The sequence below is a fragment of the Hypomesus transpacificus genome, chromosome 18 (genome assembly GCF_021917145.1).
Source record: "Hypomesus transpacificus isolate Combined female chromosome 18, fHypTra1, whole genome shotgun sequence".
Lineage (NCBI taxonomy): Eukaryota > Metazoa > Chordata > Actinopteri > Osmeriformes > Osmeridae > Hypomesus > Hypomesus transpacificus.
The window spans coordinates 14,162,520-14,185,747 of record NC_061077.1 but is presented as its reverse complement, the minus strand read 5'-3'; the positions used below and the strand labels follow the sequence as shown (position 1 = coordinate 14,185,747).

Here is a 23,228-nt window from a genome sequence, read left to right as displayed (position 1 = left end):
ACATTATCTACAACAGTAGAAGTACTAAACAAATTATTATCTTTTATTTTTTATTTTTTTACTTTCTTACCTCAGAAATTACATTTTCTGCTGTAGTTTCAGGAGAGATAGCAACACAGACTCGAAAACCTCCATGTGGGATTGTAAAGGAAGCCTGAGGAAACTGAAACTGTCACATGACTCCTATTTTATCCCTGAATTGTGGAATTGGTAGTGTTACAACTCTCCCCGTGTTACAACCATACCCAGTTTCCCCTACCGGTGCCTACTTGAGACCAACCCATTTTATATTCGCGTTGGGCGCAAAAGTGATTTATCCCGCCAGTATAATAGCAACAGCGCCCGAGTTCCACCCACAAAGTTCCTTGCGTTTCGTGTTTGATAATTGTGTTTCAGATAGTTTAAATAGGGCCCTAAAAGATAATCCTGACAGTGTCTGAGGACATGATGATAGGGAATGGATACAGTTTGTGCTGTGGTCACTCACAGCTTGATCAATGAGTGAAGGGAAGTGAATGCTTCTGGGTGGATCCACTCAATGCTGTTACAGCTCAGGTCCCTGAGAAATATACGCACACACACGCATGCACGCACACACAGACACACACACACACACACAAACTGTGTCAACATTTTATCACCACTAGGTGTCAGTACTGTATTCTGCAGCTCCAGCCTTTGATAGGTGTTTACTCACAGAACCCTTAGAGAGCTGAGTTGCTGGAATGTATTAATCTCGATCCTCCTGAGTTGGTTGTGCTGCAGACCTCTGAACATACCAGCACACACAACAAACGCATACATTCCAGTTGAAAAAGTACAGGGAGGATACATTTGAAGTTTATATTAGCTAATTTCTGCACAATTTCAGGGTAAAAGTCAGTCAGAATTTGGCAGTTACTGTGTTTGAGCATGTTTGTGTGAACCTACATCTCCTGTAGCACTGAGCAATGGTAGAAGCCGAGCAGTTCCTCAATCTGGTTACGAGACAGCTCCCTGCAAGCAAGCACACACACACACACATGCAAGTTGAATTTGCTTAAACTTACTCCTCAGTACAAACACTGCACACCCACGGCATCAAACTTTTCAGTGGTGTAGCTGGCTGAAAGTGTTTATAAAAAGGTGGTCATCGTGTGAGTTTAATCTCAGGAGTGGGCACATGAGGAGGAAATGATCCTGAAAAGTGACACAATGACACATGATACAAGCTCACCAATCTGTTCCCTTTGGTGCAGAGCACTCGGGAGAGGGCAAGTCGAAGTGGTAGGATATGAGAACTGGTGGGCATTTGTAGACCAAAAGTGAAATGATGATGTACAGCATAAAGCATGCATAAATGCATGGGTATTTACTGTATGTCTGTGTGGACATGAAAGCAGTCGTGTCTGCAAGTGAGATGGATGTTTTAAGGGGTACATTTGGTACTAAAGCTGTGTGTGCAGGAAACTTGTGACTGTGTGGATGTGCATTTCCCATGCGGGCATATGCACCGTATGTGTGCCCATGCCTTCAAATAGCCTATTTTGTCTGTGCCGTGTGTGTGAGTTGTATACTCACAACACTCTGAGATGAGGCAGCTGTTGACACAGGCCCTGAGGGAGAGCAGAGAGACCCGCTCTGGTCAATGTCCTAGTGAGAGAGAGAGAGAGAGAGAGAGAGAGAGAGAGAGAGAGAGAGAGAGAGAGAGAGAGAGAGAGAGAGAGAGAGAGAGAGAGAGGGAGGGAGGGAGGGAGGGAGGGAGGGAGGGAGGGAGGGAGGGAGGGAGGGAGGGAGGGAGGGAGGGGGGAGGGGGAGAGAGAGAGAGAGAGAGAGAGAGAGAGAGAGAGAGAGAGAGAGAGAGAGAGAGAGGAGGAGGGGGTTGTGTAAGCGTTGTTCGAGAGCAGGCAGGCGAGAGGATTTCCCTGCCCTGTGACACTAATCCCATCAGACAGGGGGCTCAGTAGGCTGGTATGGGACTGGCACAGCTCTGTTCACTGGCCCCTTCTGACACTGACACCCTTTCTCCTCCACCACCTCCTCCTTTCTCCTTGCCTACTGTTCCTCCACCACCTTAGCCCCGCATATTCTCCTCTCCTACATCTTTTCTCCTCCTCTTGGTCCTCTTTTTCCACCTCTTCATTCTCTTCTCCTCCTCCTCCACCTTCTCCTCTTCGTGGTCCTTCTTCTCTTCCATGTTTTTCTTTCTCTACTCCTCCACACCACCTCATCCTTCTCCTACTCCTCTATCTTTCAATCATTAATACTCCTACACAAGTTAATTTTTGTACAGTCTTTCTGTACCAACCTCTCTCTATGAAAAGCTTGCATCATTAGGAACAGAGAGTGAGTGTTTGGTAATTAATGTTTGGTGTGTGTGTTTGTGTGTGAGAGAGTGTGTGTGAGAAAATGAGTGAGAGAGAGACTTACAGTATTTCCAGGCTGGTGGTTCCTTTCAGGTCGGGGAACTCTCGTATTTGTGTCGCTCCGTTCAGGGAGCTGCATTAATTCAGAGGACAGCTTGTTAGAGGAGACACATATACTTACACACTAAAAAAGTATATTCTTACATTACATTCCCCCAAAGTTATCTACCAACATCAACACTGTTCTGGCTACCCTGACTGTCTCCTTAGACATCATAACTCACACACACACATACACACATCACCAAACACATTCTTACTTTAGGACACACACATTTGGATCACCACCGATCACCGCACCACATTAACACCACATCAGTTCAGCTGTCCTGTAAACTCCAACTGACGATAAGCAATAAACTTGATTTATAAAGTATGAAGCAAGCCATGTCTTTCTTTCTTTCTTTTGTTCTTTCTCTATGTCTCTCTTTTTCTCTATTTAGCTACCCTCCTCCTTCCTTCCTCCCCTGTCAGATTTGAACCTTGTGTTCAACCTTTTCTCAGACTCACAGCGTGTGCAGCTTGGGAAGGAACTGGAAAGCAGATCTGCCCACAAACTGGATTGGGTTCTCATAGAAGTGTCTGGAACATGAGATGGATTCATGGTTGGATGTGAGATAACAGTGGGATTGTTGCTGGAGTTTGGTGAAGTGTTTCTGCGCTTGGTGTGTGTGTGTGTGTTTGTGTGTGTGGGAGGGGGGGCTGGGTAGGTGGACTCACATGGTCTGTAGCTGGGGGTTACCCACAAAGGCTCTCTCAGGGATAGCTTGGATGTTGTTGTTGTGAAAACCCCTGAAACACCAACATACAACGTTAGATGTGTGTGGGTGTGTGTGTGAGAGAAGGGGAGGGTGTGTGTCTGTAAGTGTTACGTGTCATATGAAGCAGCAGTTATTGAACAACAGACAAGCATTTTAAGATATATGAGAACACGTAGACATTCAAAGTACAGAACATCTGCTGATGGTGAGGGGTTTGTGTGTGTGTGTGTGTATGATGATGCCGGAGGGAGCACCTGTTTAGGGTGCGAGATTGTATCCGAGTGCCACATTAAAATCATTTAGCAGGATTACTGGCAATAACGCAAGTATGATAGTCATGTCAAGCAGGTTGTGTGTGTGTTTGTTTTGACGTACAGTTCCTGCAGCTTGGTAAGGGTCCTGATGGCCACAGGAAACTCCTGGAGATTGTTGTAGTTCAAGTCCCTGGAGATAATGGAGAGGGACAGAGCAGGAAGAAAGAAAGAGAGGGAAAGATTGAGAGACAGAGATATTAGCCCTGATGAGTACATCAGATGGATGGAGTAGGAAATCTTCCATGCTTAGCTCTGATGAAACTCAGGGTCAAACGTGTCTTTAGTGGTCGTGTGTGGGTATATATGTGCGTGTGTGTCTCCTTTGAGACATTAACAGCTCTAGTGAGTTGTAGCTGAGTTAAGTCTTAATGTAACCCGTAACCTTTGCTTCTCAGATCGGCCTATTATTACGGTCTGTCCTTATTGGCCTCTTACTGGAGCAAAAAAGCACACGGTGCAGGTGCCACCCCAACAGTGAACTTAGATAACGTGTGGTTGGTGAACTTAGATAACGTGAACAAGAATGATTTTCACAATCAAGCACGCACGTATGCTTGCACCCACACACAGAGAATGCATCCATTGGCCACATGATTCATAACTGAAGGGACATGGCCAGATTAACCCCTCGTTTCAACATCCTCCGCATGCCAAGCGAAACTTGTTATCTGATCTACAGAATCACAAGCAGCCCCAAACCCTTAAACACGCAGGCCCTCATGTATAGTCGTGGCCATAAGTATTGGCAATGACAAATGTTGTGTTTTGCAAAGTTTGCTGGTTCAGTATTTGAGGAAATGTTTTCACGTTTCTATAAAATACTGGAATACAATAAGGCACATTTCATATATTTTTAAGCTTTTTTGGGGTGAAATTTCTCAATATATGCAAATAGTCCCCTCTTTTACAGCGGTCAGTCTGCTCTTAAAATCCAGTGATTTCACCTGGCTAGAACTAGTTCACACTTTCCCCTGTGCTTGGGGGGAGTCAGATGGCTGAGCGGTGAGGGAGTCGGGCTAGTAATCAGAAGGTTGCCGGATCGGTTCCCCGCCGTGCCAAATGACGTTGTGTCCTTGTGCAAGGCACTTCACCCTACTTGCCTCGGGGGGAATGTCCCTGTAAGTCGCTCTGGATAAGCGCGTCTGCTAAATGACTAAATGTAAATGTGCTGATCAGTGTTGGGGTAGTTACTCAAAAAAAATAATATATTACTTGTTACTTTTTTTTAAGTAATGCTTTACTTTACTAGATTAATCACTGCTGAAAGTAACTAGTTACACTACTAGTTATATTACGTTTGGATTACTCCGTAACATCACCTGAGAGGCACTTGCCAAATAAGAAATATCATATAAATGCCTAAATCAACTCAAATTCTTATTTTAATGAGGACATACACAAGATCTCTCTTTTATGCTTTTTAATAAGCTGACAAAAAAATTGTGAACATCAAACTAAAAGTTGTCAAGCAGAACAAGGCTACAGAAGGCTACTGGCAGTGAGCAAAATGTCTCAAAATAAAACTAGAGAGGGTACAATTTCTGGGGAAATTGTAGGGTGTGCTTACTTGCGTCGGTTGCAGGTGGGTCCGTTTTCCCTTCTAGTGATATTTTCAAGCATTTAGCCTACTCATATTGCATAATTCATTAAGAACACCCTTTGAAACAAGGAACCCCCTTTGAAACAAGCTACTGTAACGTTGTCACTAGCAGTATTTCAGATGGAATTGCGATTCAAATAGTACCGTCTGCTAACTGAAAATAAGCCCCCCAAAACGTAAATAAGTTCGATATTAATTTAGGGGTACATGGCTAATTCAAAAGCAGTTTGCTAGAGGCAAGCTAGCTGCTGTTGCTATCCACACTTCACTGATTGTTTGAAAGCGCCGGAAATGAGAACGTTTCTTTTGTAAGGGATAATGTAAAGGCCACTTCTCTTGACAGCGGTCAAATGTGCATAGCAACGGTCAAATATGAGAAAATTGTTCACCGCAGAACGTTGGGATGCCCCATTCAAGTAATTGGAGCATTCTGCAGCATTAAAGAACAGCCATAGACATAATAAAGCCATAGCTGTGGCAATGTGTGGCATTGAAGACAGTACTGTAGCCATGGGCGTCAGCAGCATTTCGAGAGTGGGGGGGACACATTATGCGGGGGGTCTGGGGGTTGTTCACCTAGAATTGTTTTAAAGATGTAGATGCAATTTCCTGCATTCTGGTGCATTTACCACAACAATTTACCTTAGTTGTAATACATACACTGAGGGGCTGGACATTAAAATATTTTGAAAACTAAACTTCCCAATAAGCAATGGATAATAATAATAAGCTTAATGTAGATTTTTCATATGAAGATTTCTGAGATGTAAATCATGTTATCAGCATATACAATTCAGAATTGGTATAGGTTTAGTAGCCTAATAATTATGTAGGCTACATAAAAAAAAGCATCTCCCTAAAGCATGACTGGACAGTTCAGAAATGATCAAATTTGTGTTCAAACCTGTAGTCTTTTCCACAGATTAGAAATCTAATTGTGGCGGGGAGGGGTTGGGGTCGTCAGACGGGGGGGGGGGGGGGGGGGGGGGGGGGGGGGGGGGGGGGGTCGTAATAATTCCTTCGTTAATAATTCGTTACACAGTTAATTTGTTAATAATTTGTTACATTAAATATTAATCCAAAATGATTCACACCTTCACAAAATTAACAACAACTAACATATCATTTCTGCATTATGCATGTAGCAACGCTAGTGCTAAACAACTATTTAACTGGTCGGCTCCATGACGCCGGGTAAGCTAGCTCTTGAGACTTCTCACCAAAAGAACAAAGGGGAAACTTCGAGTACTGTAAGTCGCTCTGGATAAGAGCGTCTGCTAAATGACTAAATGTAAATGTGAGTAAGGTACCTAGCGAAAAGTAGCCTCAACTTTCCTCGACTTTTAGCTACGGCACTAATGCTGAAGGCTCGCTGAGCCTGATATAGCTGTCGGTCTTACTAGAACGGCATATGTATGCATTGTTGCTAACGTGTGCTGACGTTGTGACTGTGCTTATGTGAGAAAGACGCATGAGTGACAGAGAGACGGAGGGAGAGCAGGGGAAAGGAAATGCAGCTGAACGAATACGCTGCGTGTTTTAACCTAAATAGCGATAAAAAAAAATGTTTTACGAAACGCAATATGTGGCGGCCGGTGCCTAAATGGCACAGCCCAAAAAAGTATCAGCCATATAGCCTACTCCATTTACCAATACCGAATTTATTATGCATGGGCAGCATACTAATAGTGGTTTAACAATGGTTGAATCAGTTTTGCCTTCATGTTACAGACTAACATGTAACAATAAAATTCTGCAAGTTCTCAAAATTACAAGTTGAGCAACCTTATTTAAATTGGAAGACAATGTTAGACAAACTAGACAAACTAGCATGTTAGCTAAGGTTAACTCCTGATTAGCTCACGGTTGTTGTGGCAATAAAAAAAACACCAGCAATTTATTTTGTAGCTACTTGGAAAAAACATCTTTGTCATCTCTTTCTGCCTGAAACAGACGCCTAAGTCTGAACACGGCCAAAAGCACAACATATTTCAGACCCAGATTAAGAAATCAACAAATACTGTTCCACTTGTAATGGGTAAATAAAGTATGGTATAGCCTAGTGCTAGATGTAGGTAAAAAGCTTGTTTATCTAGCTAGCAATAATCATAATGTTTGCAGAAGGATCTTTGTGACTTAACTAACGCTATTATAGTCAGAGAATGTCTCATAAGGGTGCTTTGGCCACTGAAGGGAAAACTGGGCAACTTTGACTTACTTTCCTCTTCGTCGAAAAAACCTACCTTATGTCCATCTCGTCTGTGGAACAGTCATGTCTGAAGTGCTAGCTACAAGCGCGATGCGTCGATCAAAGAATATGGGAGTTGAATCTGCGTGCGTGACGCTGTTTTTCTAGAAAACGTGGAGTGGAATTCTATATGGGTATTCTCCCTACTGATAAAGTGGAACGGATTTGATTGTGAAGAAATGGAAAGATTGCTGGACTGGTAGACCAGTCATGCACTAATATTTTGATCGCAAATTAGGAGGGGTCCAAACGGACTGTAGCCTACTACTACACACTGCCAGAGGGCGAGCCGAGTCTGTAACGTCAAAACAAGACGCGGTCTCACTCAAATTCCAAGTTTTACACAAATAACAAAAAAATGCTGCCGCTGGCTTTCTTCACAATCGCCATATCTTTAAAACACTGCTCTCCATTTTGGATGTAGAATTGACCCTGGTACAAAATTAAGAAAATACTCATCAGACGCAGATCGACAACAGTGTTGTCGAACACTCGTCGACAACACTGTTGTTGCTGCCGGAAATCGTCAATGGAGGCTGACTAGAGGCTCTCACGTAGCAAACAAATCAACGTTTTTACAGCAACCTACATTAAAATCTCACCAGCTGGCTGTCTTCACAATAGTCATATCGTCATAATATTTCCCTCTTTCAGTTTTTTCGTGTAAAATTGAACTATAAAATTACGAAAATACTAGCTACTATGACGCTTTCTAGCAAGGCTGCCGCCTAAAATACTAGGCGGTCTCACGGGCGACCCGCACTCGTTCAAATTACAAAGACTTTCACGACCTAAATCAAAAATCCGAGATGGCAGTTCCACTCAAAATCGCTTTCTCAACAAAGCCAAATGGTTGGGATTTTTGAGGGGTGGTATTTTTCACTCTTAATCCAATCTAATAATATCAGCGTAGTAGCTATAGAGCTATCATATTTAGCTGTGGCAATGGAGTTCAGGTTAGTAGTCACTAGTCAGACAGGTTCACCTATTGAAAGACTTTTGATTGAAGTAAAGGGTAGTGTCGAACATGTGCCGCCGTTTGACATCCTACGAACTGTTAACAGCTGTGGAAATGTATTTTTAGCTAGTCTTCTAGACTAGGCTACAGTACAGCGTTGCAGTGAGCTACACTGGTTTGAAACCACAGGTAATGATAATTTCACCAACAAATCGTTTAGTTGTAATTTAATGTCCTAATAAATCCTACAACGAAAACGTTTTTGTGAGGAATGTTTATTTTAACAATTGAAAATAGATGCATCATAGACCGCAGTAGTATGTGTGGCCCGGGCAACAGAGCAGGGTTTTTCCTACATAGAGAAAATGTTGGCGCGCGTCAAAGCCGTTTTCCCAAGCGCCAATGACAAATCCCGAGCGCCAAAGGCAAAAAAAGTCAGCAATAAAGAAAAGAAAAAACCTGTGTTCATCACGCGTGCAATGCATGTCAGCGAATATGTTCTCAATAGTATGTTTCAAGTAGGCTACAGCCAAACCCTCATTCTGTTTAGAGCAATAATAATCCAGTTGAAAAACTGTCTTTTTGTCTGATCAATACGCAACTGTGAGGTGCGCGAATGGACAGAGCGGCCACTAAACTGTCGTTCCGCTGCGAGGGCCAGCCCGACGAATAGTACACCTGTAGCCTACAAATGCTAATTACATTTACACTCAAAATGCTGACAAAAGTTTGATTTACGATTTCAAACGCAGCCTCCATTGGTATTCTTAACCTGGAATGATAACATACAGTGCAGTGTTTCCTCTATGGCTAAATTTCTGCCGTCACGGTATTAGAAATCAGGCTGTACAAAGGTTTAGTCCGTATAGCCTATCAACAGTGATTGTTAGAGTGCATGTCAGAGAATAGCACGGACACGCGCTTCACACCGCAGTTGAGATTCCGTGTGTGCATCCTTGAGAACTGTAAATCGTATAACTTATGTTGTCAGTTCTTAAGCCCGTTATTCTATAAGTCTATAGTTCTTGCAAATTTAAATCAAGTTAACTGGTGATTTTCGTTGTTTGTATTCTTCCCCTGCAATAGCATCTGCTTTTGCACATATTGTCTGTTATTGTCTGTTAATTTGATAGGGTTGCTGCCCTTTCTCAGGTCTGTATTTCAGGTGCATTATTATGCTGAAGTAGTTTTAATTAATAAAAAGTGGGTTTATTGTTAATATTTGCTACAGAATGGTTAGCCTATCAAGATCAAATGAAGCAGGCAGTGTACATGCTTCAGAGTGGCCTACCTTAATCGATAGGCTAGGCCACTGACCATTTACAATAAGTTGTTACGTCAATTATTAATTGGCAGCATTTATGCCATTTAGAACATACTTTATAACTTTATTGCTTTAGGGGAAATAGGACGAAAATATGTGTGTGTGTGTGTGTGTGTGTGGGGGGGGGGGGGGTGCAAAACACTTGGGAATAAATATATTGATTCGAAATAAGAAAAACAAAGAATATATATATACATATATTATTTTTTTTTAGCACCGAAGACCCATTTTGACCCAGGAAAAACCCTGCAGAGGCTAATGTCATGATGCTAATGCTTCAGTGAAATTGTAGACTACTACTGTTTCCGAAAGTAGATGTACTTCCTTAATAATATTACCTTATATTGTGCATTACACATCACAATTGTGTGTCATATCACAAAGTAAAATGAGCAAATAGTTATCACCCAGGCCTGTTTGCTTGTGGCGTTTCTGCAGCTGCCTTGCTGTAAAGAAGTTAGCTTAGCCATCTCCCAGAAGTTAACGAGCTGCTAAACTAATGTTCTGCTAGAGATGGTCACGCGAGTTTTGAGATGGTCACACGACTTTTCATGACGTTAGTGACGTTAGTGACTGTGGCTAGCAAGTTAGCCACCGTTAGCTTCACTTTTCGCCACAAAAACGTAATTTTTACTAAACTGTGCAACGGAACGTAAATCCCAATACAAGCAACTCAATTGCTACCAAGACGAAACTTTTGACACCTAGGTTGCCCATGTAGTCCAAATATTGACAAAGTTTTAGGGGTGGGAAAATAAATAAATAACTAGAAAAGGCTGTTCCTGCGAAACAGCAGTGAGAATGCTGGAAACCTGAATGGGGATAGCTGAACATGCTAAAAAAGAGAAAAATCAATAAGAAAATTGTGAAATTTTTCAGAAAGTTATAAGCTGAAGCTTCAAAGTGACCGAAAGGTATTTTAAATAGGGGCTGGAGCAGGACGAAGGCATAAAACTACAGAAAAAATGCAAAACAACGTGAAAAAAAATCAGATAGAAGAGAAACAATGCATACAAATTTGAACATTTAGCAAAAAAATATTTGCTGGAGTTTCAAAAGGCCTGGAGCGGGTTGCACCAACAGGATTTAAGACCAGTCTTAAGCTAAGACTGGCGAAACGCAACGTTCTATGTCTAAAATTATGTTGCGCCTGTTGCACCACGCTGACTTAAGCTGCTTTTTCCCTAAGTCTAGTCCTAAATGTTACGCCCTGTGGAGAGGAGTCTTATGTTAAAACAGAACGTTTTCTGTGTTGGTTTCTATAGTAGGCTAATTTTCACAAAACCGTTGAGTGCAGCTAAAACAACAAGTAGCCTATAACAATGGCGCGTCTAATTTATAGATTGTATAATGAACGCGCTTTAAGACGTGAGAGAGTAGTGCGAGACAGAACTAACCCGCTGGATATGTACAATGATGAGGAGTTATTTCAGAGGTTTCGTTTCAGTAGGGTTGAGATTTTTTCTCTAATGGACGAACTGTCCGACGATTTGCGCTTTCAGGCAGACCGAAATGCTGCCCTGACGCCAACGTTACAGCTTTTAATTGCACTGAGGTTTTATGCAAACGGTGCATTTCAAAACACCATGGGGGACATGATCGGCGTGCATAAATCTACAGCTCGTAGAGTTATTCGTAGGGTCTCGCTGGCACTGAGTCGCCGCCTACCGCATTATGTCAACTTGCCTAACAAGGCCGAGGCAATCGCTGTCAAGCAGCGTTTCCGCCAGGCGTCTGGCATCCCTGGTATCATCATGGTAAAAATGTATGGGTATCATGGCAACGCACGTTCCATTCTAGAATTCCACGGGCACTTTCATGAACGCGCATGTTACCACCAGTCTTAGTTAAGACTGGTCGTAAATTCAGTTGGTGCAACAGGCGTTAGATATGGGCCTAAGACCGTTCTTAACTAAGACTGACTTAGGACTTAAGACAGTCTTAGCAAAGACTAGTTGGTGCAACCCACTCCTGAAATGTATGTTAGAAAAGACCTGCAGCAAGATGAAGGCAGAAAAGAAGGAAAAAAATGCAAAAGTACTGGCAGTTGGAAGATACTGCTATGAAATGTATTTTTGAAAGGACCTGGAGTAACATGAAGGCAAAAAACAGAAGAAAAGAAGAAGAAGAAAAATGAAATAAAACAAAAAGGGGAAAAATTCAGAAAGATGAGTGGCAGGAACATTTGAAAATTGAGCAGAAAACCAGTTGCTGAAGTCTGGGTTGAACGGATATGAAGGTAAAAGGACAACACTGGAATGACTTGAACTTGCTGGAAAAAAGGCAGAATTGATTAAATGGCTGAAAAAAAGTTATAAGTCCGAGCAGAAAAAGTTGAAGGTTTAAAGAAGGAGATGGGAGATGAATGATGTTCATATTTTGAATTATTTTTCATGCTTATAAAATGAAGTCACCTAAAGATGCTAAATACGTTGAGAAGAGGGAAAAATTTGCAGAAATGTAGTTTCTGGAACTCTTTTCAGAGCTGGAAAGTACTTGTGGAAGGACAGTGGAACAGTGAAGAGCGTTGGCCAATCGGATTGGTTCCTTGTTTCTTGTAACGTAGCAACCGTTGGTCACATTGGCAACATTTCTAACCCAGAATCTAGGTTTCAGTTTCAAACGGAGGAGAAACTAATCATGCGTGCCTGCACACCCAGTCCTGTTCAGACACTTAATTTAAGATGACATCATAATAATAACTAGTGCAGGGTTGCCGATGTTGTCGTTGTCCCTGGTGATTTTTTTTATACGTAAATAATAAGATCATGCTACATCTAACCAGCGGATCATTTCTTGCAAGTGTGTCAAAGTGGTATGTATTAACACCGCACTGTAGGCTTGAATAATAACCGAAGGCGTGAAGCTACAGAGAGGATGCAATGGAATATTTCCTACATAAGCTACATCAACTCCTTCAAATTGAAAACGGAGACCATCTTTTGATTAAGGACAAGTTCCTTAACCTCTGTTGTCAATATCGCCAATAAAAAGTAAATATACTCCTCAGTTACGAAGCATTTTAAAGGTAGGATTAACGCCAGCTGCAGCAAACACTTACCCCAGCCACGGCTCGTTCGTGATGGTCAGCTATGACTGTCTTGAGCCTCGATTTTTGCAGATTGCTGTGAAACTTGCTAAAATGAAAACGATCTAGCTAGATTATGTACACTTTAAGATCAATGTACATACCTTGTTTGGCCAATTTGGTCGATAGTGGAACAAAAAGTCAAACAGTTTTTAGTTATGGAGAGCCATCGCGCTAGCTCGATTATAAGAGAATAACAAAAATTTACCTAGCATCCACATCTCAAACAAGTTAACCTAGACGCAAAACTGTACATCCAATCCCAAAAATAAGGATATTTTCCGAGACCCAAGACTCTATGGAGGATCAAAAGTGCCACCATGAATTAAATAAATACACCATTAAATAAATAAATACACCATTAAATAATTACTTAAATGTGTCATTAATTAATTAAAATAGACATTAAATACATAAATGTGTTCTTAAATTTGTCATGAATTATTTAAATACCATTTCATTTAATGTTTTTATATAGAATTATTTCACTATTTAAGTATTTCATGCTACATTTCATGATACATTTCATGATACATTTCATGATACATTTCATGCTACATTTCACAACGAGTTGTGTTGCAGTGCTTCATTAATTGTGTTATCTGTCAAACTCGCCCATCAAAGTCAGTGGGATGGGGACCTAGTAACCCCTTAACCAATGATATGTGCTTTGAGCTTAAGTTGTCATGAGTATCTGGCAGTTTTCAGAAATACAATCGGTGATTGGACGGCAAAGATATTAAGGCGGGAACCATGGGAATTTTATTTCCCATATTTGAATGGTCCGGCAGGAAAGGGTTTGATACAAGGGGAAGACTCAATCCTGCTAGCCCCCATGCCATTTGAGGTGCAGGATAAAATTGCGAAAATATCCAGAGCTGCTTAGAGAAGCAGCACATTTGATAGAGGAAGCTCTGACCAGAAATCCTCCGGCTCCGGCGGCTCAGTCACAGACGATACCTGCCGCTCCATCACAGCAGATACCTTTTACTGGCTACACGCTCTGGGTCAGCAGATCCTGCTTCCACATCCTCTGCTAAATCTAACATTTCTCTCACCAACTCCCTAGAAACTTCACGGAGATCCTCCATTGTCACTATCTAGGCACTCTACTTCAGATCAAAGTAATGGATCAGACTAGATTCGCGCTAGCCCCACCTAACTGACTTTGATGAGCGAGTTTGACAGATTAACACAATTAATGAAGCACTGCAACACAACTCGTTGTGAAATGTAGCATGCCATGTAGCATGAAATGTAGCATGAGATGTAGCATGAAATGTAGCATGAAATGTAGCATTAAATACTTAAATAGTGAAATAATTATATATACAAACATGAAATGAGTTGGTATTTAATTAATTCATGACACATTTAAGAACACATTTATGTATTTAATGTCTATTTTAATTAATTAAAGACACATTTAAGTAATTACTTAATGGTGTATTTATTTATTTACTGGTGTATTTATTTAATTCATTGTGGCACTTTTAGTCCTCCATAAGACTCTGCCGAAACCATTGATATCCTTTATGTGTCTGTGCGGTCAGAAGTACAACTCTTTTGGCAGTTTCCAAAACGTCACCCAATTCTGCTTTCATGGTGCGTGTCTGTTTGGTTGCCACGGTGATGGCGCAGCTGTGATCGCTAACGAGCTGGGCAGAGAGAAAAAACACATTTAGCTGGAATCCACACCTCAAACAAGTTAACCTAGACGCAAAACTATACGTCCAATCCAAAAAATGAGGATATTTTCCGAGACCCAAGACTCTGCCGAAACCAGACATGTCCTTTATATGTCTGTGCGGTCAGAAATACGACTCTACCAGCAGTTTAAAAACACGTCTACTTTCGAAATTCTCTGACGAATTTTACCCACCTTTCCATTGAAGTTAGTGAGTGAATTTGAAAGGCTGCTCTCGCTTCAAGGCTCAAAGCTGAAAATCTATAAATGTGAGCTCTTTAGTAGTTACATTGGCTGAAAGAGGACAAGTTTTCCTACATTTTAAGGTAAAACTTGTTTCTGTAAGTTAAACTATATGAACGTCAGAGGAATTTGTTTGACAATTTAGTTGAATATCAGAAAAAGAGCAGCCAGCAGAGTGTGCCACTTTGCTGGCTGCTCAACCATAAAAATCAAGAAGGAGCTACATTTTTTAATGTATTTAAATCTGTCATGATTCAAAATTGGCTGAATATTTGAAAAAGTTGAATCATTTGGGAATAGCTGAATGTCTTGTGAACATTTTAAAGTTTGAATGGTGTCTCTAGCTGAAAGTATGCTGAAGCAGTTACGTTTGAAAGAGGAGGAATCTTTTTAATGATTTGAAAGGATTTACCATTACTTTTAATGGGACAATAATTTGCACAAAAACCTTAATTCTTTCAAAAGTATAAAAGTGAGAAATACCACAAGTCATAGCCATCATCTCCTGAAGGAGCTGAACGTTTTGATACAAAAATTGTAGGAATCGGTGAAAGTATGCAGAACTAGTTAAAGGCCAAAAACGGCGGAACTAAGAAGTTGATATAACTAGAAAAGGCTGTTCCTGCGAAACGGCGGAAGAACTAAGAAGTTGATATAACTAGAAAAGGCTGTTCCTGCGAAACAGCAGTGAGAATGCTGAAAACCTGAACCGGAGATAGCTGACCATACTAAAAAAGCTGAAAATAGTGAAAATTTAGTAGAAAGTTATACGCTGAAGCTTCAAAGTGCCCGAAAGTTATTTTAAATAGGGGCTGGAGCTGGACGAAGGCATAAAACTACCGAAAATATAGGAAAAATGCTAAACAAAAACTAAAAACAATCAGAAAGAAGAGAAACAATGCATACAAATGTGAAAATTTAGCAGAAAATTATTTGCTGGAGTTTCAAAAGGCCTGAAATGTATGTTAAAAAGGACCTGCAGCAAGGCAGAAAAGAGGAAAAAAATGCAAAAGTACTGGCAGTTGGAAGATACTGCTGTGAAAGGTATTTTTGAAAGGACCTGGAGCAAGATGAAGGCAGAAAACAGTAGACAAGAAGAAGAAAAATGCTAAACAAAAATGGGAACATTTCAGAAAGATGAGCTGCAGGAAAATGTGAAAATCGAGCAGAAAACCTGGAGCCGAGTGCACCAGCTGGGCGTAAAAAAGTTGGTCTTAACTCTTACGTCGGTCTTAGCTACATCCTACTTTTTGATTTGAATTTACACCAAGTGCACCAAGCTTGACAGACTAAGGTCGTAGCTACGTCTGGTCTTAAGATGCGCGTCCTTGTGAAAATGCGAAAGCGTTGGTCGTTGCCAAGCAACACATTTAAGAGCCTATCAGAGCCAGTCCACGGACATTCTCTGAGCCTATCCGAAGCGCACTTTATAGCTAGCCTATCTCCCTTCAAAACAAGCCAGAAAAACAAAAGAAAAGGAAAATACATTTTACTGATTGAGAAATTAGAAAACATATTGTTTGTATACTGAGAATAGAAGCGTGTTCACGGGGAAATGTATAATAATATCAACACAAACAAACAATCAGCTGGAAATCGATCAACAACAAAATAAACAGTGGATTTCTGCTACCACGGACAACTTTCTCGCCTTAATGCCCTTTCCATGTTGCCTATTAACAAGACGCGCTGCAGGTGCGATCAAACTAGTGTTAGCCCTAATTAGGCTACTATGGATAGGATATTGGTCCGATTTTCCAACTTACGCCTGCTCCCCACTAGGCGTAAAATGTACACCAGGTGCAGCACATAAAGGGCTTAAGTCTAACTGGTGCACTAGTCGTAACTTTAAGTTAGTCGTAACTTTCAATTCTACGTCGGACGTAGCGTACGTCCAGGCGTACGCCCAGCTGGTGCACTCGGCTCCAGTTGCTGAAGTCTGGGTTGAACGAATTTGAAGGTAAAAGGACAGTGTTGCCAGGTCCACGGTTTTCCCGCGGAATTGGTATAGCGGCCATATGTCATGGTTGAATTGGTCTGTGCTTTGGTGCTTTTATTTTGGTCTCCGGTGGGCGTGTATGCAAGCCACGTAGGTATTGGCATAGGAATTAGTGAATGAATATATGCACCTGGGCACCTGTGGTAGTATGGCAAGGGGGTGAGTAGGGAGAGCACATTTTTTGTTGACCACTAAATATGCTGACTATTGGAATTTTGGATTAACTAAAACTTTTACTGGAAGAATTGCATGTATTTTAATATCGCCACTTTGCACAGAAGCACTTGCACTTTTCTATCTGCTGTCCTGTTTAAGAAATATATGTATCTGCCTATAAATAAACAGAAGAACGTAACTTCCAGAGCGGACATTGAAATTGTTGGCAGCGCGTCACTCAAGTCAATCTCGCTTATTTAGCCTCTCAGCGACATTCTGGTGGTCGCTACATTTGTCAACAAAAAAGTGGATCCGCGTTGGCCTAGCCAATGCCAGACATGATGTGGATGTGACTGAACGAAGACACTTGGAATCACCTCGGACTGATCGTGAAAGCCAGAAGACTTCGCCAAGCGAACTCCAGACTGGTAGGCCTGTGCACATGCATTTATAATTGGATAGAACGCAGCTGTGATTGTTTGGAGCGTGTTCTCTTTGGGAACGCTGTCTGCTGCTCGTGAAAACTTCTCTAAATTGGATACATTGACCGTTGAGAAGGCTATAATGAATTGTTGAACTTAGGTTATTGACTGTTGAACTGCTATACAATATGAGTGACGAAAACGAAACCGTAAATGATGTCCTCGACTCTTTACCTAAACGGGAAGTCAAACTCACTGGAAAGGCTTTGATCGGCAAAATTGAAAGGCTTCAAAAGGAGTGTAAAACACATGTAAATAAAATCAAAAGTTTGATTCCTGCTACGGAAGAACTAATGAAACAAAATCAAAATGCACAACAGGTGAACTTCAGGCTGCATGCTCTTTTACAACATTATGATTCTGCCCTTGAGTTACATGAAGCACTATTACCGTTGTTACCTGATGATCAAAAAGCCACACAAAATGACTGGTTCTCGAGTATTATAAAATATAGCGATACATTCAAAGGTTCTGTGACACAGTGGTTAAATGAAATTGAAGTCCCCCTTGGTGAAATAAACTCTGTTTCTATTGAAAATGGTCAGACTATGAAGACTGTTGAAAATGATTGCGCCGCCAACATTGAAAATAATTGTGCACATTTTCCCGACTTTGGAATGAAAGCTTCATCTCAGGAGATGGCACAATGTACCATGTCGGAAAACCAAGAGAATGTTTGTCATCCACAGCTATCAGCAAAAGACCTTGCAATGCAGGGAGATCCGCAAGACACTGCATATCAACTGACAGCATATCAAATGCTCCAAGTAGAACCTCTACATACTCTTCTGTATCAAGCATCTCTTCTGCCCGCATTAAGGCTGAAGCTGACCTGGCAGCATTAATGGCGCAACAAAACCTTATGCAGGACAAACATGCACTGGAGGAGGAAGAAGAGCAAATACGGAAACGTAAAGAGAAGCTTAAGCTGGATGAGAACATTGCAGCACATATGGCTAAAGTGAGTGTGTTGAGGTCTGCAAGCTTGACTGGTGCTAGAAGCACTGCAACGAAACAATCAAATGGCATGAATTCATACTTCAGCAAAGCTCAAGAAAATTCAAAGAAATTCAATGCTAATGCCGCCCCATTTATTCCTCAGTCAATTGAACTACCTAAAAGGATTGTGCTAGATACCGGTGGCGATCCTGTCACAAGACCTAAAGTGGGATTGGCCATTCACACTCAGATCCAGCACTTTACCTCAGAGGACCGTGCATGCAAGCCCAATCTTCATTCAAATCACTCTCAACATGGGAAAACCATTAAAGGACCCTCCATTCATAATGAACCAAGTAACGTTTTTGACGTCATGAAGAAGCAGAATGAAATAACAACTCTTTTGATGCAACAACAGCAGCTGTCATCTTTGCCTAAAAGAGATATACAGGTTTTCGAGGGTGATCCATTGCATTTTCACTCTTTTATGAGGGCCTTTGAGAGTGGCATTGAAAGCAAGTCTAATAACTACGGTGATTGTTTGTACTTCCTTGAACAATACACTAGAGGGCACCCAAGAGCACTTGTGAGAAGTTGCCTGCATGTTGAGCCCGAGGAGGGCTACGCTCAAGCGAAGGCCTTGCTACGGAAACATTTCGGCAATGAGCAAAGGATTGCGGCCGCATATATGGAGAAAGCTCTGTCTTGGACTCCAATTAAGCCAGATGATGTCAAAGTACTACAAGATTACAGTCTCTTCCTCAGAGGTTCCTGTAATATTATGAATGACGTGCAGTATATGTATGAACTGGACATGCCTGCGAATATGATTGCAATCATAAAGAAGCTGCCATACAGGCTAAGGGATCGCTGGAGAACCGTTGCATGTGAGATACAGGAGAGACGTCAGGGAAGAGCTACATTCAGTGACATCGTAGACTTCATTGAAAAACAAGTACGAATTCTAACAGACCCTGTTTTTGGGAATATTCAAGATACTCCACCAAGTAAAAATCTAACTGGAACTGCCTCAATGCCCATACAGAGACCCAACAGAAGTAGTTTTGCTACAACCATGAATACTAGGGACATTAACACAGAAACAATGGAATATATACCAGAACGTATCTTACCAACGAAATTCTGTTTGTATTGTGAAGCTGAACATACACTTGAGTCATGCCACCAGCTGAGGAGAAAGACTCACAGGGAAAAGATTAAGTTCCTAATGGAAAATGGTGTTTGCTTTGCCTGTTTATGTGAAGGACACATCGGCAGGGACTGTAGAAAGCGCCTGTCTTGTCAAGTGTGTGATTTAAGACACCCCACACTACTTCCTATTCCATCGAGGGGAAGGCAGACAGAACCTGAAACCGAACAAGAGCTAGGTACTGCAGTGGATAAAGCTTTTGTGTCTAGTGGTCTCACTGGGGCTGGTGATCATGAATGTAAGCTTCCCATAGTGCCAGTGCACATTAAGTCTAGTAAAAGCAATAAGACTGTGATTACTTATGCTTTCCTTGATCAAGGCAGCACTGCTGTGTTTTGTACAGAGAATTTGATGCATAACTCTCAGGAAAGAAGACCCGTATCCTTTTATGTACTATGGGTCAAGAAAAGGTGGTGAACAGCTACGTGGTCACCGTTCTAGAAGTGGCAGGTCTGGATGATGAACAGTTCTGTCAGTTGCCCAGTACGTACACACAACAAAGCATGCCCGTCAATCGAGACAACATTCCACATCAAAGAGATCTTCTGAGATGGCCCCACTTGAGACACATACATCTGCCAGAAATTGACTCAAGAGTCGAACTGCTGATAGGAACAAATGTGCCAAAGGTCCTGGAGCCATTGGAAGTAGTTCGCAGCGTGGATAATGGACCTTATGCAATCAAGACCCCTTCTGGGATGGACTGTCAATGGACCACTTGGGGGAGACGATGGTGAAGAACTTGACACCGTTAACAGTTAATAGGATCTCTGTGTTGAATCTTGACAACCTTTGGCAGCAGCAATTTAAAATGGATTTCCCAGAATGCGGCCAGGATGAACAACCTAGTCTGTCAAGGGAAGATCAAAACTTTATGAAGTTGGTCACAGATTCTGCCCAGCTTTTTGATGGCCACTACCAGATCGCTTTGCCTTTGAGAAACAGTCAACTGAGTATGCCAAACAACAGAAAGGTTGCAGAACAACGCACTGTAAATCTGCGGCGACGATTCTTTAAAGACACATCTTTCAAACAGCAATATACAGCATTTATGCACAACATTATCTCCAAGGGATATGCAGAACAAGTCCCCTCGGAAGAACTGGCCCGCGGTGATAAAAGATTGTGGTATATACCACACCACAGTGTATACCACCCCTAGAAGAGAACACTCCGTGTCGTGTTCGACTGTGGGGCAACTTTCCAGTCAAGGTCTTTGAACGCTGAGCTTCTGCAGGGACCCGATCTCACTAGCTCACTAGTTGGAGTCATGACCAGGTTCAGGAAGGAACCAGTGGTGATCCTGGCAGATATAGAGTCCATGTTTTATCAGGTCAGGGTGCCTCCTGAAGACATGGATCTGTTGAGGTTCCTCTGGTGGCCAAATGGGGACATGGCACAAGAATTGGTGGACTTCAGAATGAAGGTACATCTTTTTGGTGCAACTTCGTCACCTAGTTGTGCTAATTTTGCCTTGAGAAAATGTGCAGAGGATCATGCAGAGCAATTCAGCCAGGAAACAATCGAGAAATTATCACATTGTTTTTATGTGGATGACTGTCTAGCAGGAACGGCAACTGATGAGAAAGCTGTGAAACTTTATCATGACCTCTTGTCCATATGCTCTAAAGGCGGCTTCAAATTGACCAAATGGATGAGCAATCGACGTGCTGTGATTGAGGCAATACCAGAAGAGCAAAGGGCAAAAGATATGAAGAACTTAAGTTTGAGCCATGACATACTTCCTGTGGAGAGAGTGTTAGGGGTACAATGGTGCATTCAATCTGATGCTTTCAAGTTTAAGATAGTGGTCCCAGAAAAACCTATAACCAGAAGAGGTATCCTCTCAGTTGTGAGTTCAATTTATGATCCTCTAGGAATCCTGAGTCCTGTTGTCCTTACTGCTAAGATTATTCTGCAACAGCTATGTAGGAAAGAACTTGGTTGGGATGATCCTATTCCACCATTAGAGTCAAAGGAATGGACACAGTGGCTGGAAGAACTCAGTCAGTTGGAACAATTCCAAGCCACAAGATGCCTGAAACCACCAGACTTTGGAGAAGTCATCATGGCACGCTTACATCATTTTTCAGATGCATGCGAGGATGGCTATGGTGTGGTGACTTACCTTCTTTCGCATAATGCACATTCAGAGGTACACAGTGCCTTTGTCATGGGTAAATCCAGGGTAGCACCATTGAAGTCTGTTTCTATACCACGCATGGAACTTATTGCTGCTACAATGGCAAGCCGTATGGACACATTCTGGAAAAGGGAGTTGCATATGCAGCTTCAGCCATCAGTATTTTGGTGCGATAGTACAACTGTGCTAAAATACATCAAGAATGAGACGTCAAGAATGAGACGTCAAGATTTCGTACGTTTGTTGCCAACCGAGTTTCTGAAATTCTCAAAGTATCTCAGGTATCTCAGTGGAGGTATGTGAATACCACTAGCAATCCAGCAGATTCAGCATCTAGAGGATTACGTGTAGATGTGTTCATTAAGAATATTACATGGCTGTCAGGACCCGAGTATCTTCTGCATCCTGAACAGGACTGGCCCGTGAACCCAGATCAAAGTAAACTCCTACCAGATGATCCAGAGGTCAAGGTCAGTGTTTTAGTGAATGCTGTGCATTGCTCAGAGCAGGAAGATGCTACCTCTCGTTTAATCAATAATTTCTCCTCCTGGACTCGATTGAGAAAGTCTGTGCCATGGATCCTTAGGCTTAAAGGTCTTCTCAGGTCACTTTGTAAGAGGAAGCAAGTAAGCCCAAGTGAACACCAGGGGCCTTTCACAAAACAAGAAGCAGGAATGACTAAAGTACATACATTAAGTGATCTACTGAGCATGGATGAGCTAAAAAACGCTGAGATGGAAATATTTAAGTTTTGCCAAAGAGCAAGGTTCCCCGATGAACTTGATAAATTGCAGAGCGGTATGTGCGTTAGTGAGAACAGTTCCACCTTTAAACTTTCTCCTGTGCTGGAAGATGGCATTATAAGAATTGGTGGACGATTAAGTAAGGCTGCTATGCCGGAAGAGGCAAAGCATCCCATCATACTAGCTAAAGACCTCCATATCTCGAGCATACTTCTTAGATACATACACGAAGAAGTGGGCCATGGTGGGCGCAATTATATGTTGGCAAGGTTGCGTCAGAAGTTTTGGGTTACAGGCGCTTCTACAGCTATAAGAAGTATCTTGTCCAAGTGTGTTGTCTGTCGCAGATTGCAAGCAGTGCCAGGGTCCCAACAGATGGCTGATCTGCCTGCGGATAGGGTCTGTCCAGACGAAGCACCATTCACCTGGGTAGGAGTGGATTACTTCGAATCCTTTGAAGTCAAGAGCCGGAGGAGCTTGGTAAAGAGATATGGAGTAATATTTACCTGTCTGACCATACGAGCCATCCATATTGAAGTAGCGTCCTCTTTGGATACTGATTCATTTATCCACGCATTACGACGCTTTATAGCGAGGCGTGGCCAAGTTCAGGAACTGCGTTCTGATAATGGGACAAACTTTATTGGAGCAGAGCGTGAGCTCAGGCAAGCTATTGAAGGTTGGAATCAGGGCCGTATCAATGATATGCTTTTACAGAAAAACATCAAGTGGGTCTTCAACCCCCCTACAGGTTCGCACCATGGGGGAGCATGGGAAAGACTTATAAGGTCAGTACGCAAAGTATTTAATTCTACAGTGAGGTCACAGAATCTTGATGAAGAAGGTTTCTATACCATTGTCTGTGAAATAGAATCAATCATAAATGGCCGCCCACTTACTAAGGCATCTTCTGATCCTAATGATTTGG

The 23,228-nt window shown here is 41.9% G+C and overlaps 1 protein-coding gene across 5 annotated transcripts in view; it reads right to left on the bottom strand.

The window, feature by feature from the left end:
• LOC124480674 (leucine-rich repeat-containing G-protein coupled receptor 6) overlaps nt 1-23,228 on the bottom strand; it is a 167,642-nt gene that overhangs the window by 6,667 nt on the left and 137,747 nt on the right. For all 5 annotated transcript variants that reach the window (XM_047040210.1, XM_047040213.1, XM_047040211.1 and 2 more), the window contains 8 exons: nt 3,542-3,610; nt 3,126-3,197; nt 2,916-2,987; nt 2,410-2,478; nt 1,561-1,632; nt 931-996; nt 698-769; nt 488-559 (listed from right to left, as the gene is read on the bottom strand). In XM_047040210.1, coding sequence (XP_046896166.1) covers nt 488-559; nt 698-769; nt 931-996; nt 1,561-1,632; nt 2,410-2,478; nt 2,916-2,987; nt 3,126-3,197; nt 3,542-3,610 — 564 coding nt within the window. The remainder of the gene's footprint in view (nt 1-487; nt 560-697; nt 770-930; nt 997-1,560; nt 1,633-2,409; nt 2,479-2,915; nt 2,988-3,125; nt 3,198-3,541; nt 3,611-23,228) is intronic.